The sequence below is a fragment of the Temnothorax americanus genome, unplaced genomic scaffold, assembly GCF_048541705.1.
Source record: "Temnothorax americanus isolate GAGA-0224 unplaced genomic scaffold, ASM4854170v1 Scaffold21, whole genome shotgun sequence".
NCBI lineage: Eukaryota > Metazoa > Arthropoda > Insecta > Hymenoptera > Formicidae > Temnothorax > Temnothorax americanus.
The window spans coordinates 3,438,827-3,453,276 of record NW_027509349.1 but is presented as its reverse complement, the minus strand read 5'-3'; the positions used below and the strand labels follow the sequence as shown (position 1 = coordinate 3,453,276).

At 46.9% G+C, this 14,450-nt stretch overlaps 3 protein-coding genes across 3 annotated transcripts; all 3 read right to left on the bottom strand.

Annotated features, from left to right (window-relative positions):
* Nucleotides 1–612: 612 nt before the first annotated feature.
* LOC143897661 (uncharacterized) lies at nt 613–2,229 on the bottom strand. Its single transcript, XM_077406466.1, has 3 exons — nt 1,974–2,229; nt 1,285–1,384; nt 613–1,178 (listed from the first exon to the last, which is right to left on the bottom strand). The coding sequence occupies exons 1-3, from the start codon at nt 2,227–2,229 to the stop codon at nt 614–616; spliced, it is 921 nt and encodes a 306-aa protein (XP_077262592.1). The 3' UTR covers nt 613.
* A 184-nt stretch (nt 2,230–2,413) lies between these two features.
* LOC143897660 (uncharacterized) lies at nt 2,414–3,616 on the bottom strand. Its single transcript, XM_077406465.1, has one exon. The coding sequence runs from the start codon at nt 3,614–3,616 to the stop codon at nt 2,414–2,416; it is 1,203 nt and encodes a 400-aa protein (XP_077262591.1).
* A 6,440-nt stretch (nt 3,617–10,056) lies between these two features.
* On the bottom strand, nt 10,057–11,672 carry LOC143897775 (uncharacterized). Its single transcript, XM_077406665.1, has one exon. It carries the CDS (start codon nt 11,548–11,550, stop codon nt 10,156–10,158), a length of 1,395 nt encoding a protein of 464 aa, XP_077262791.1. The 5' UTR covers nt 11,551–11,672; the 3' UTR covers nt 10,057–10,155.
* Between the last annotated feature and the right edge of the window lie 2,778 nt (nt 11,673–14,450).

Sequence of the window (14,450 nt, the reverse complement as noted above, 5' to 3'; positions counted from 1 at the left end):
CATGGTGATAACGCGGGGGTGAGGGGTGGGGGGAGGGGCGGGGTATCGGGTTACACAAGGATATTGGATTTCGTGGGGGGTGAGGGGGAGGGGGGGTATCGGGTTACACAAAAATATCGGATTTTTTGCGGGGTGGGGGGAAGGGGGGAGTTGACCTTGACATACCACCGGGATGACTCACCGGGATGAGTCACCGGGATGACTCACCCGCGCCGCTGGTCCGCGCCGCTGGTCCGCGCGGGGGGGAGGAGGGGGTCCGCGTTCACGTTCGCGGTCGCGCCGCGGGTCCGCGTGGGGGTTCGCGGGGGTCCGCGGGGGCCGCGTGGAGGTCCGCGGTTGCGCCGCGGGGTCCGTCGGGTCACGGGGGCCTCGTTCGCAACGACGCCGCTAGGCGGCGTACAATGGGTAAGACTAACTCGATAGCGCACTGCGTAGGAGCGTGTATTTTTGTCGATGACGCATCGAACCTGTCGGGACACGTTCGTCGTAAACAACATTTGATAAAATATAGGTAGGGATGGACATGCACGCAAAGAAATTACATCGTTCATTTAGTTGTAAAAAAAGCATGTTTATTTAACTTCTTTTTTTTACATAATATTTATATTACATACTAAAAAACTAAAGCTGCGAGCTCACAATCGACGATCTGATTCATATTGAACGCATCGCTAGCGTATATTACATTCGACGCTTCCTTGGGATCCTTCACAGTGGACGCGATATCGGAGAACTGCGCAAACTTTGCATCGACCGTTGCAAGTATTCTGATCAAACGATCGAATCTCGCATCGATGCACCGATCGAGATCGAACATACGATGCATCGTCGATTCGGTCATTCTCAAGCATACGTTTGCAGATTCGAGACGTATGAGTTTGATGTTATTAACTGTACAAACTCTCACCGTTAGTGGTCCAACGTTTATAAAACTATGAATATCTTTGAAGTCATTGCGAAAGAAATTCTGAATATTTTGCCGTTGCTCGTATAGTGCCTTCCATGTTTCGAGAGACAACAGCAGTTCCTTTCCTCGGCGAGGATCTCCAACGGCGATCACCACGTAGCTCGGTGGACCCACGTTGATACCAATTTCGAGGAATTTGTATTCCATAGCTGTCAGCGCGTATCGTCTGCTGAGTATACGAACCGCGCGACGATCCAACAAAATGCTGTATAAAATAAATGAAATTAGTTTTATTTATAGTAAGTATTACAATTTGCTAAGATATAAAAACTGGGGTAGGTTTTGTTTTTTTATCCTAAACGAAACTTACCTATTACATTTCATGAGTTTCAACGTCGTGAATCGGCACGTAATAATTCATGGTATTCATGCGTTTTGTACCGTTGTTGCTGCTGTTGCTGCTGCTGCTATTGCATCCTTCAAAGGAGAACATTTTCGCTCTCTAGACTCTGAGAAGTTGACCGTCAGTACAAACGATCGCGACAAGACTGATCATATAAAATTGATCGAGTATACGCGACAATTCCCAAAGTAATGATGTGGTGGGGGAAAGGGAGAGGGGGAAATAATGTTTATAGAACTGCGCAATGAATTTTTTTTTAGGAGAGGGGGAAGTAAAGCCTACTCTAACGATGATGATTGGAGAGGGGAAGGGGAGTAAGAAATAAAACATTATAAAAAGTTATATATAATTTATTTATTAAAAAAAGATCGCAAATCGTTATGGCGTCGCGCGCGACCACCAGTTAAATAGTTTTATTACATTTTGTAACGCGCAATTCTTTTTATGTTTTCCGCATCGCATGGTATTGGTGTCATCTAGTTTATTCAAAGATTCGATATCTTCGTAATGCGCATCCAGAGTCTCGACAATTAGGTTTTTTCGCGCATAATTCTCCAGCAGATCGACCAGCCATTCTCGTTTTTGGCATCCTTTGACATACACAAGAGTCGGCATCTCGTCGTCATCGTCTTCTTTGTCTTCTTTTTTTGTCTTCTTCTATACCAAGCACGGCCGATGTAATCAGGTGTTTTACCATACTGTACGGCACGTTTCCGTCTTCCCATCGTAATCCATGGTGATTGCGAATCAACCAGGTAGCGCACGATTTGTCGGATTTTGTGAGGAGATTCCACGGCATGGGGTAATTAAAGATGTGATGCGTCAGAACGCAGCCTTTTCTCAGCACCGCCACCTCCTTCACGACAAATTTCATCCCGACGAGGAATCCTTGCAGGTCCACGAACGTTGGTACGGACATGACGAGATTTCTTTATCTTTCTCTCGCTCGTCGATGCGTCATTCGAGAGGAATGACGCGCAACTCTGCAAACCGTCTCGCGACACTCTGATTTATACTTCTCCCTCCCTTACCCCTTTCAATAATTGTATCGGAGATTGATGGAAAGAGAGAGAAAATATTTACGTCGACGTTGCCGCGAACATTCAGACTATTTTGCGCACCACGTTCGTCAACGGGTTGTACTCAATCACGCGGTCGTGTATGATGAGACAGTACGCGGAAGTATTCGGCGGTACGTTCTCCATGCAGTCGAATTCTAGTCTAACATCCACGGTAGCGTTTTTGACGGATTCGTTTTGGCGAGAGCAATCGATGATTACAAACGGACCGTTACGTAGAAAAGTCGAAACGGTGAGACTCGGCTCGAGATATTCGTATCCGTAGTATCCCTTGCAGAAACGAGCGTACATATCGTACAGAATCGCCCATCTGTGTTTACCAAAGTCCAAATTCAGATCGTCGTACGGATAAACTTCCAAGTTCAGATAGAGTTTTACGTTGGTCAAGTTGCAGTCGTCGAATCGGCTTGTGTTGGCGGACATGACGTTCTTCCGACCCGTCTGCAGAGCGAAGACGACGTATCGCGGTTTCTCGAGCTGGGTCGCGGTCTTAATGGCCCACGAATGCTTGGTCGTGTTCTGCAACAGGGGATACTCGTACAGATCCCACGAACGGAAACCCATACTTAAATATCGTCCGTCTTCCAAGGTGCGCAGCATCGACAGCTTGTTGATCTCGTTCAATACCACGTGAGGCATTCGCCATTGTATCTTGAGTATTTTGATAGTAGGCTCCAACGCGAGACTTCCCACCAGGGAATTGTTGTCGTTGCGCGCTCGTATCAAGATCAATTCGTGACGAGCGTTGATCACCACACGTTTGTAATCCTCGCAAAATCCCAGTAACAAGTTGAGCGGTACGCAAAAATTGAAATATCCATTCGGGTTATTATGTTGTTCCCAGCCCGCGTTTCGCAGGATCACGCTTCTGTCGGACGATACCGTAACGTAGTTCTTGAGCGTGCTGGTTATTCCTACGTTTCTGCAACGATCAATCTCCATACCGTCGAGCTCGTATCGAATCTCGTCAAACATTAACGCGACGCAATTAGTACCCAATACCACGTTATCGGCTTGACCAGCTGCTCTGGTCACCGTCAATGTTCCTTCGACGTAGAAAAAACTTTCGCACGGCAACGTATACAGATCCTGCTGTTGTATGGGTATTCGTATCTCGTCGCTATACTCGAACGTTGTGTTGGCGTACGGGTTGTACGTGTGAGTCTCGATCTTGACGATGCGATCGTCAAAGACCGGCTCGCCTCCGATGTTAAGAATTTCAGTCATCGTTCAGATGTTTCGTACCGCGAATCCCAGAGATTGTAAAAATTTAACGTTCAATGCGTTGAGCTTCTTTCTCGTCTCTGTTTTCGTCTCTGTTTTAACGCTACCGAATGTCGATTTGATGATATCGTCGATCGTCGCAGTCGTAAAGATATTCTTATTTGTCGCGTGCTCCGAGTCGTTCAACACGAACATGTCACACGTCGCGCGTTATCGCTGTAGTCGTCGTACGTGCAATCTGACGGTGATCTCTTCTCCTCGAAAATCGAGCAATCGTCCGTCTTGATCCGTGACGCGTATCGTTAGATCCGTAACGCTTCGCGCGATGATCGGCAGATAAATGATCTGCGCCGGCGTTTCCGATATCTTATATCCCGGTGGTATGCTCGGTGAAAATTCGTGTATTGTGTGAACGCGTTTGCCGTTGCTGTACGCACCCGCGGTTACGTTACACTCCACGCGGATAATGTTTACGTTGATAATATTAATCGACGCGTCCGACTCGTGCCACTGTCTCGGCTGCAATATACGCTTCGACGAGAATCCCAGCAGCGATCCGACGTTGTTCGGTTTGTTAAAGTTCACTCTGAAAGCGCACTTGATCTCGCTCTTCATCGTATTGTAATTTGCGCGGAGCACTATTGGGTATTCCGCGGCCTCGTCTTCGTAGCTGTTTGCGCGAATGGTCGCCTCTCGCGCGATATTCGCGACCGACGTACGATCATCGTTGGAACGATTTACGCGTCGCGGGCGTTTTCATGAAATTTCGCGTTTCAAAAACTCATTTATGGCTCGTATCTCGTACGATCCCTCGGGAATCGTAATTTCCGTGTCATCCTCGTCGAAATAAAATTTATTGTTCGAAGAATTCACGTTCGGAATCGTGTGATAAGTCTCAAAGCACGTTAGACCGAGTTCGTAGTCACCGTCGCTCAGATCCACTGCGGGAAAATAGTGCTCCGCGAGGATGCTGCTCTTCCCCGTCAGCGTGAACGTTATAGACATGTCGGTGGAAACCGTTAACGAATACTGAGTCACCACGGCGCACCGTCAGGCTTTAAATTAGCGTCGATCGTCTGGAGAAATTGCAGGCACAATTGTCCACAGATGTTCTGATCGTATCGCTGATAAGACGTGCAATTGTACTCGATCTTCGTCACGCTCGGCCCGAAATATCGCACCAGTTCTTTCGGTGGTCGAAGATTGCCGAAACTGTCGAAATATACGACTCGATCTTCCCTCTTCGCGTACGCTACCCAATGAGTACCGGGACCCGCTGCGTCGTCCAAATTCACGATACCGCTCTCGTTTCGACGTACACCGCCGATCGTTAACGAATCACGCATGAAGACACCTCTGAAAAACGGTACGCGAAAACGCCTTGCCAGTCGATTCAATTGTACGTTAGTCGTAATACCCGCGGGCATATTTTACGTCTTTTTGACGTTTTTTTTTTATTTTTTGACGCTACTCCTCGCCCGCGTTTGTGCGGGCCGAGATACAGCCCTTGTCCGTATTTGTACGGAGCGAGATAAAGTCCGCGACCTTCCGCGGCGCGATTGTGACGTTGCATCTCTTCCAGCTGACGCCGCGCGGCTTTGTTATCGTTCACGGCCTTTACGATTGCCGCCGCTCCGCCGGCCAGAAAACCGAGAACTCCCAACAACGGTAGAATCGGCAATACGCCGCCTCGTTTCGCTGTCGAAAGTATCCGTTTTTTCATTAGATTTTTTTTCTTCGCAGTTTTCGATTTTTTCGTTTTCAAACCCATTCCAAGCTTCGTCTTAGCCTTCATGGTCGCCCAGACGGCTGTAGCGGCAGCTCTCTCTCCGAGAGTCGAATCTCTCGCGGTAATGCGTTTTCGCGCTTTCGCAGCGAGTATCTCGTCCGCCGCGTGTCTCTCGGTGAGATCGCGGTTACGCGAATAGGCTATGTCGTGCTCGCGACACGCCGCGTCCAATGGATTAATACCTTGATCGCCTCTCGCCAATTGTTCTTGTAAACGAGTTCCCGGACCGCAAAATTGATAGCTGGGGAATGTGTAATTCAAACGGAAGTGCGTTTATCGCGCGATTTAACAGGCCTCCACCATTTTTTTTCGTTGACATTCGCCGCAATCCTTTATCATTGGCGCGGGACCGTCGATGTGCGTTCGCTGACACGGTCGATTGTAATGTTCGTAACAGCGACGATATGTCTGAACCTCCAAATCCGCCTTTAAATGTTCCGGAAGCTTGTCCCACACGTAGTGGACGTGATCGCCGCACGTTTGCAGCAGAACGGCTTTCGGCACAAATTGCAGCTGTTCGGCGCTCAAGTCGCGAATATCGGAAGATCTCGACAGTAGGACGAACATTTTTGCTACTGAGCGATTCGCGGTTCCGCTCGCCTATAAATAGGCGTTCGAGTCAGCCAGAAAGTCGGCAGTGTGGAAAGAAATGATATTCGTGCGACAACCGTTGGCGATTCGCGTGACGAATTGCGACCACAGATCACGGTCGATGGGGGGCAACGTGGAGAAACGCAAGCACGGTACGATGTTACCGACTACTATACGCGCGATCATTTGCGGCCCTTCGAATTGCGGTAAAACCAACGTTCTGATCAGCTTGCTGGAAAGTCCGCACGGTGTACGTTTCGAAAACGTGTACGTGTACTCGAAATCGCTGCAACAGCCGAAATATCGATATTTGGAGAATTTGTTGACATCGATCGACGAAATTGGCTATTTTACGTTCTCCAATAACAGTGACGTCATTCCACCGAGCGACGCACGTCCAAACTCGATCTTCGTCTTCGATGACGTGGCGTGCGATAAGCAAGACGCTGTGAGAGAGTATTTCTCAATGGGCAGGCACTCGAGCGTCGACTCCTTCTATCTCTGTCAGACGTACGCGAGAATACCTAAACATCTGATACGGGACAACGCGAATCTGCTGATCCTGTTCAAACAGGATGGTACCATTTTGAAACACGTGTACAACGATCACGTGAATACCGACATATCGTACGATAAATTTTGCTCGTTGTGCCACGATTGTTGGCAACAAAAGTACGGATTCGTAGTGATAGACAAGGACAGCGCGCTTTCGAACGGCCGATACAGAAAAGGATTTAACGTGTTCGCGATACCGTAAAAGCGATCAGTCGTTGCCGATACCTCGTCGGAGGTGAAACATTAGCGTTATTACAGAGAGAAAGATCGACACTCTGCTTTTTTTTCCGCGATGGCTGCGATCGACGAAAGCGAGACGATTCGCGAACGCGAGAAGGTCGTGAAAGAGATTGCAAAGACGAGTAATTCGATTCGCAAGAAACTTTGCGCTTTGAAGACCGGTAAGATCGAGAAGGACATTGAGTTGGACACGCACTTTAAACCTCTCATCGGGCCGTTGAAAAAGATCGTTGACAACTCGAGCTTGATTGCGGTGAAATAAGAGGAGCCGACGGAGAGCGACGCTGACGCGAAAATCGAACCGCTATCCGTTCAACAGCGCGGGGAGGAGGAGGAGGATGTTACACCGAAAAAAAAGAAGAAACGATCAGACTCCTGGCCGGATCTGTCATCGACACCGTGTAAATCTGATCAATCGAAACGACCGATAACCTCTACACCGATAACCTCTACACCGACGCGAACCGTGCAACGTACAAGTCCCGAATTTCTTGAAACCGCGAATGTTTTCGAAACCACGGACGACTCGATTAGGACGACCGTTCATATTTGGTTGCAAACGTCGGAGGGTCGAAAATGGTTTATAGAATCGTTGGAAGATCACTTGGGTCCACTGAGTCGAATTTACATCGCAGATGTTTTGGGCGATCCTGTCCATCGATGGACATAGCGTACGGCGTTTATCTCGGCAATAATAAATTGATGCTCGGTAATAAAAGTTTTGACGTGGACAAAGCGGATAACATTTATATCGACGGCGTACGATACACCGGCACACCTGGTATTTACGAGTTGATCTTCAAAAAAATACCCGATGACGCGATCTACACGGAGGACGATAAGATCAAGTACAGGAGTATATTGTTGGCAACGAGTGCTCATAAATACAAGCATGATCCTCTCGGGCGACTAAAGGGCAACGTAGGATTCAAGTATCGATTTGTAATCTCACCGTTGATGTCTACCGAATCCAAGAAGAAAAAATCCGGAAAGGGATTATCCATGCCTCGCGCGATGACGCTAACCGACATTAAGATCGACTACGTGCACTGGGACGACCCCAACGAGCTGGTGGATCGTCTGCAATTGCTCGACGCTTCGCGTCAAGCTGGCAACAATGCCCACGACAACGAGATCATGTCGATCATCGAGGAACTTCGCGAAGCCGGGCTTATTATAAATTAAACCATGCGACGGCGATCCGTTCAATCAGCGTTGAAATGCCGATCAACAAATTTGGATTGTTCGAGCACAGCGGAGACGCGACGAACGCCATTTCGTACCATCGATGGAGCGGATTAATGAGAAATTTCGTGCGCAATAACGCTCTGTGTCGCGCCGCCACGGACTTTGACTCAAAGTCGCGCAAGATTTGTCGCTTAGCGCAACCTGAGACTGACGGTGACGCGGTTAACAAACTGTACGTTGATCAATTCTTTAAAATGTTGAATAATCAACGAAAAGAATCAGACGAGAAGCTGACTGCGTTCGAGAAGGATCTGCAAGCGTTACGGACTGCGATAAACAAGCTTCGCCATTCGAGTACCGTTGAATCGGACGCGACAACGAACAATAACAACAACAACAACAACAACAATGGACAAACGGTTCAGCAAAAACGACTATCGAAAGGCGTCGAGTGAAGAGAAGCAACGGTTCATTAACGACGGCGAGGAACGGCAACGAACGACTCGAGAACGGTTGTCGGACAGCTGTCTAGCGGTTCGAGAACGCTTGTCGGACGTTTGTCAAACGGTTCAAAAACAGCTTAAAAACGATTACAAGCGGTTTAGAAACAGCTGCGAACTATGCAGAGACAGAAAAGGCTACAAACGGTTAAAGAACGTCGACGACGACGACGATGAGTGGTAAGAAGCAGTTAACTGACGACGACGACGAACGACGACGAACGATTCACGAATGGTTAAAAAGCGGTTACGAATGGTTCAGAAGCGGTTACGAACTCTTCAGAAGCGGTTACGAACTGTTCAGAAACTGCTACGAACGATGCACTAGAAGCAGAAACGGCGACAACGAAACATGAGACCGTTAAAATCGACCGATGTGGATAAAAATATCGAAAAGCGACGGTTGGTGGACGAATTGCACGCTCCGGCGAGAAGAAATTTTCCCCGAAGACATGTCATAGTGCGAGGGTACGACGACCTGTGGCAGGCTGACATCGTCGAGATGCGTCCGTACTCGCGTTTCAATGGAGGCTACCACTACATACTCACCGTCATCGATGTGTTGAGCAAGTACGCGTGGGCCGTGCCGCTTAAGGGTAAAGGTGGCAGCGAGACGGCTGACGCTATCGCTGAGATAATTCGAGATAGCGAGAGGTGCCCTAGTAATCTACAAACCGACATGGGGAAGGAATTTTACAACACCGACGTGCAACGTCTCGTCAGAAAACACGACATCAATCATTATTCCACGTATTCGGTGTTGAAAGCGTCGGTCGTCGAGCGATTCAATCGTACGTTAAAGAACAACATGTGGAAGATGTTTACGCTCAACGGAAATTACAAGTGGGTCGACGCGTTGCCGCGACTCGTGTCGGATTACAACGCGCGCAAGCATCGAACCATCGGCATGCGACTCGTCGACGTTACCCCCGCGATCGCCGAAAGACTCTTGGCTACGGTGTACAGCGCGATAAAGATCGCGGGCCCGGCAAAATTCAAAGTGGGCGACTCGGTACGCGTCAGCAAATACAAGACAATTTTTGAGAAGGGTTACACGCCGAATTGGACCACCGAGGTGTTTAAGATCGTTAAAGTGCAGCGTACCAATCCCGTAACCTATCTACTCGAGGACTATCGTGGAAAATCCGTCTCTGGAGGGTTCTACGAGCACGAGTTGCATTGCGCGACTTATCCAGACGTGTATCTCGTGGAGAAAGTACTGCGCAGGAGGGGCGACGAGGTTTACGTTAAATGGCTGGGATTCGATGGATCGCACAACTCTTGGATACACAAGAACAATGTTATTTAATTCGTGCAAACTGTATTTTATTCTTAATATAAAAAATGATACATGTAAAATGTTTGAAATATGTGATACATATATACAGTATATAATAAAAAATATTAAATACTAAATACATGTGCGCGATATCCTTATTAATATCCCTTCTCATATATAATACGATATTTACTTGAGGACTATTTCCTACATACATTACATATATACATTATATTACATATATATATATACATTACGTACATACATTTATATGTACATACATACATACATACATTTTATTACATGTATTGCATACATTACATACATACATGCATACATACATTATATTCCATACATACATACATACATGAATCTTCACTGTTCCTTATTATGATAACTACTATGATAAAGGTATGCGATAATGTCCCCACGGCAACGTATCGGTCGAATCCGGCACGATATATCGCTTATCGTCGTACGGACTCAGAGCGATTTTCGTCTCGCTAATAGTGTACATTTCGTGCATTTTCGATCTTATACACGACTGCGGTCGAGTCATTTCAATCTCATCGTTCAAACACCGCGTGTAGTCGTCGAATGTGATGGTGCGCGCGATGACGTTGCTTTTTACACCTTTTGCTTTTTTACAGTCTTTTTTGCCATCGACTCGCAAGGCGTACATTTTCGCCCTAAGTCCAACGAATTCGGTCATAATGGCCCCGTTGTTTTCGTCCTTCATCAGGCCTGGCACTTTTTTATTGACGAGAGGCATATCATAAGCGTTATCTACCGCATAGTCACTTGTGTCGAACCTGACTATATCATGTTTCATGTTCTCGTACGCGTCGTCGCACTTGATATGATAAATCAAACTGTCCGTGTCGGTATACATGATTCTACACGAGTCGCGGTACAAGGGAGACATGTATTCGTGGTGAAATTCGTATAGGCACACCTTCGACAAGTCGAGGATGCACATGCCGACGTAGATCGGTTTGTCGAATTTCACCTCGAGTTTGCGCAGTTCGATGGCTACCAGATTTTCTGAAAATACGCTACTGCTGTGAAAATTCGGTCGCGCGATCATTGCCTCTGCACCGTATCTACCCTTCCACTTCGTCACTAATTTTACATCGACATGATTTCGTACATTCTCCATTGTTTTCCCAAAAACAGCGTTATTCATTAATTTATATAACGTTTTTTCGAACTCATTTTTGGCTTGTGTTCTGAATTTTGTATTGAGTTCGATGTAAGAGCGGAGCCACTCAGATTGAGCGAATTGTAATACGCGATGTATTTTAGTGATGCGAAGACCGTGGCGCGTGCACTGTTGCAGATTGCGATAATGGATGACATAACGCTTCTTATCGTGCAGCGTGGCGAGAAGTTTGTCCTGCCGTTTGCCGGGCGGTTTATCGCGCATCGGACAGAACGGTAGGTCAGCGTGCGCGTCGTGATTATCTTGCGGATACTCAAGATCGACCTCGAGAATATAGCCCGTTGGCGAATCCAAAGCGATCGCGTTAACGTCGAAATTTGACGCGTCTTCGACCCATCGAAACTCCGCGTAGGGCAGTGGCTTACACATCGCCCAGCCGTATAAGTTGTTGACATCGAAGTACATTAGGTACGATGACGGTTTCGATGAATCGTATGACTCCATATACTTGTTGTTGGCCTTCGCGTATCTGCCGGAACATTGACTCAGGCCGCCGCGTATACCACGTTCGATAAACATGACCATGTCAACGTCGGTCAGTAGTTCAAAATTGATACATGTATGTTTCAACATCGCGTCCCACGTAAAGCCTGGTAAAGTGTAGTAGTACGCGGGATCAAGCCCGTAACTCGCGACGCAGTTGTCGCGGAAATTTTCAAACACGTCGGCCAACAGCAAGACATCGGTTTTCAGGTATAGATCGCTGTATTCGCCCAGAGTTCGAACGGAGAATCGCTGCCATATGTTCGCGGCGTGCGCGTAATCGCTCTCGGATACGGTGTCACCGGTCAAGAAACTGTAAAACGAATCGCGCGGCGGTAAACATGTATCCTCCAGCTTTTCGACGCTGTCCACGTATTCGTATGGAAAGACACCTTTTCGCGTCAATAATTCGAAATCGTCGTCGGATAACGCGGAAAATTTGGAATGTATAATTTTCAATTTATCCTTATCGAGGAAGGATGCCAATTTTGCGAGACTCGCGCTCAGAAATTTGTATGAGTCGATAAATCTTAATTTTATATCGCTTCGCAAATCAGATCTTTTCGCGGTGTCTTTCACGTGTTTAGTAAATGAGATGTACTTTTCCTTTGTTATAGGCAGTACATCGATTGAGCCTTCAAACGCGACAGCTATCTCCTTGATAATAAAGTGCGCGTCATAGCCTGACAGATTGTGGAATATTACTGGGATGAAGTGAGAATCCTTATAATTCAGATTGCACGTCGAGTGTGCTGGACCTCTGTAACGCCCGGTCAAGTGGCAATGATCGCGTACACGATTATCATTTGGCGCAAACGGTTTTTCACATATGTGACATTGCGCCGCGCTGTGAAATGTCTCCCACTCGTCTCGCGTTAGGTCTACCATGCATACAATGTCGAACAAGACGTTCTTTACGAGATGCGCCAATCCTTTGAGTTCCTCGACAAACCACGCGACGCAGTCGTTATCGCGACGAAATCGATACGCTGATAATGTTTCATCATACGAGCACTGTACGTAGTATGCTATACTACATACTCGATGATGTTGATAGGCGTATGACGCGTGTTCCGTCTCCGGTTGTGTCTTCTGCAGCACACACTCCAGATCGGCGTACACCACGAAGGGAAGACGCTCTTTCCTGCTATGGTTCTTGAAGCACAGCCACTTGTTGTCTTCACTCGGTAGTTTGATAGCGCAGTCGTTTATCTTTCGACAGTCCACAGTGTGAGACTGTAATTTGTCGCTCGAACTAAAGTAGTGAAGACATCTGCAAAAAAAGAATCATAAAATATAAATTTTTTTTATACACAAAATATAAAAATGATATATATTTTAATAAAAAATATAAGTACTTACCGATCGCAAAAGTATTTTTTGTTCTTCTTCTTGCTCAATTGTGAGCTCACGAGACGGGATAGATTTTTAATCCACGCGAAATGTCCAACATTGTTGTCTCGCGGATCTTGCATGTACAGCAGATTAACATGTTTTTTAACACTCGTGCGGTCGGTAAGCCGTATTGGAAGCACGTTTGACGTCTTTTGTCCCTCGATGATATAGACGTTGACGGATATATCGTTGAGTCGTTCGAACTGTTTAATTTGACTCAACGTCATTGGGAACTCAATGTCTCGTAAATCCAGTACCCTTGAATAATGCGGGTATGAAGATTCCCGTTCTGAATTTCTTTCGGCTGGATGTAAGGCGGCGACCACTGACCATGCAAAACATGCATTGTCCATAGACAGCACATTGATCACAGCTCGCTTCACTTTAATGTCTTTAGACAATTCCAAGTGACACCCCGCGCGCAAAGGATTGTACTTGTTGACGCTCACCGTCAAATTGAGGATTCGAGTCAACGCCCACCCACTGTCGCGTTCCTGAAACTCCTCGAGTTTCGCTAATGTGGGCTCAATAACGTGCAGCTCGTACCAATCATGCAAGTGCGATGTATCACAGAGTTCTATGTTATTTGTACATATACTCTTATTGGCACGTTTATCACCCGCCACAAACTCCCCGTTGAACGCGGTGTTCACTTTGACACAGTTATGTGTTTTTATAATGTCTCGTACTCGCTTGCACACTACGCTGCAGGCGTCTTTCAAAAACTGTCGCGGTTCTATATGGTCTGTATTAATTACCGCACCGGTCATTATTCGCGTTTCGAACCCGGCGTCGATTTCTCGCCATACGAGTTCTGCCGCGCGCGTGTCGCCACTGGTGCCTGCATTCGCATAATTACCACCGCTATGGATAAATTGTCTTTCCAATCGCGACTTCACACCCTCGAGTCGCGCGATTCGGGCAACCAACGATTGCCTTTGCCCGATCGTTAGATTGTCGGAGAGCCGCTGACGTTTGGCACTACAGCGTGTCTCGAGCTGCTCGACGAATTCCGCGCATTGCAGTGTCCATGTGAAATATTCACCCACGGTAGCTACTTGGTCGGATAGCTCCAATAGATCGCGTTCGGTTTGCTCGAATTGATCCATGTTTCATCACTTTCGCACCAGTTCTTTTATTATATCACTTCACAGCACTTGTACGTGATAACGTGTTTAACCACACAAAAAATCTCGATACTCTTTGACCGATGTATCGCTCTCAAATCGTATACTAATGCGGCTCGACGCGCTTCATCCCTCGTTATATACCCTTTGCCCTCTCTCTCGCTCCAATTGAATCTTGAAAAATTATTTCTTCCTTTGTCTTTTACGTACTGCGTCGTAAAAAATAGCGCGAAATTGTTTAGTTTACGAGATAACACCCCCTTTTTTCCTAGAAAAATGTTGTTTACGACGAACGTGTCCCGACAGGTTCGATGCGTCATCGGGTCCATCATCGTCCCGATGACGTCATTTCTTCCTTTGTTTTTTTTACGTACTGCGTCGTAAAAAAATAGCGGGAAATTATTTAGTCTACGAGATAACACCCCCTTTTTTCCTAGAAAAATGTTGTTTACGACGAACGTGTCCCGA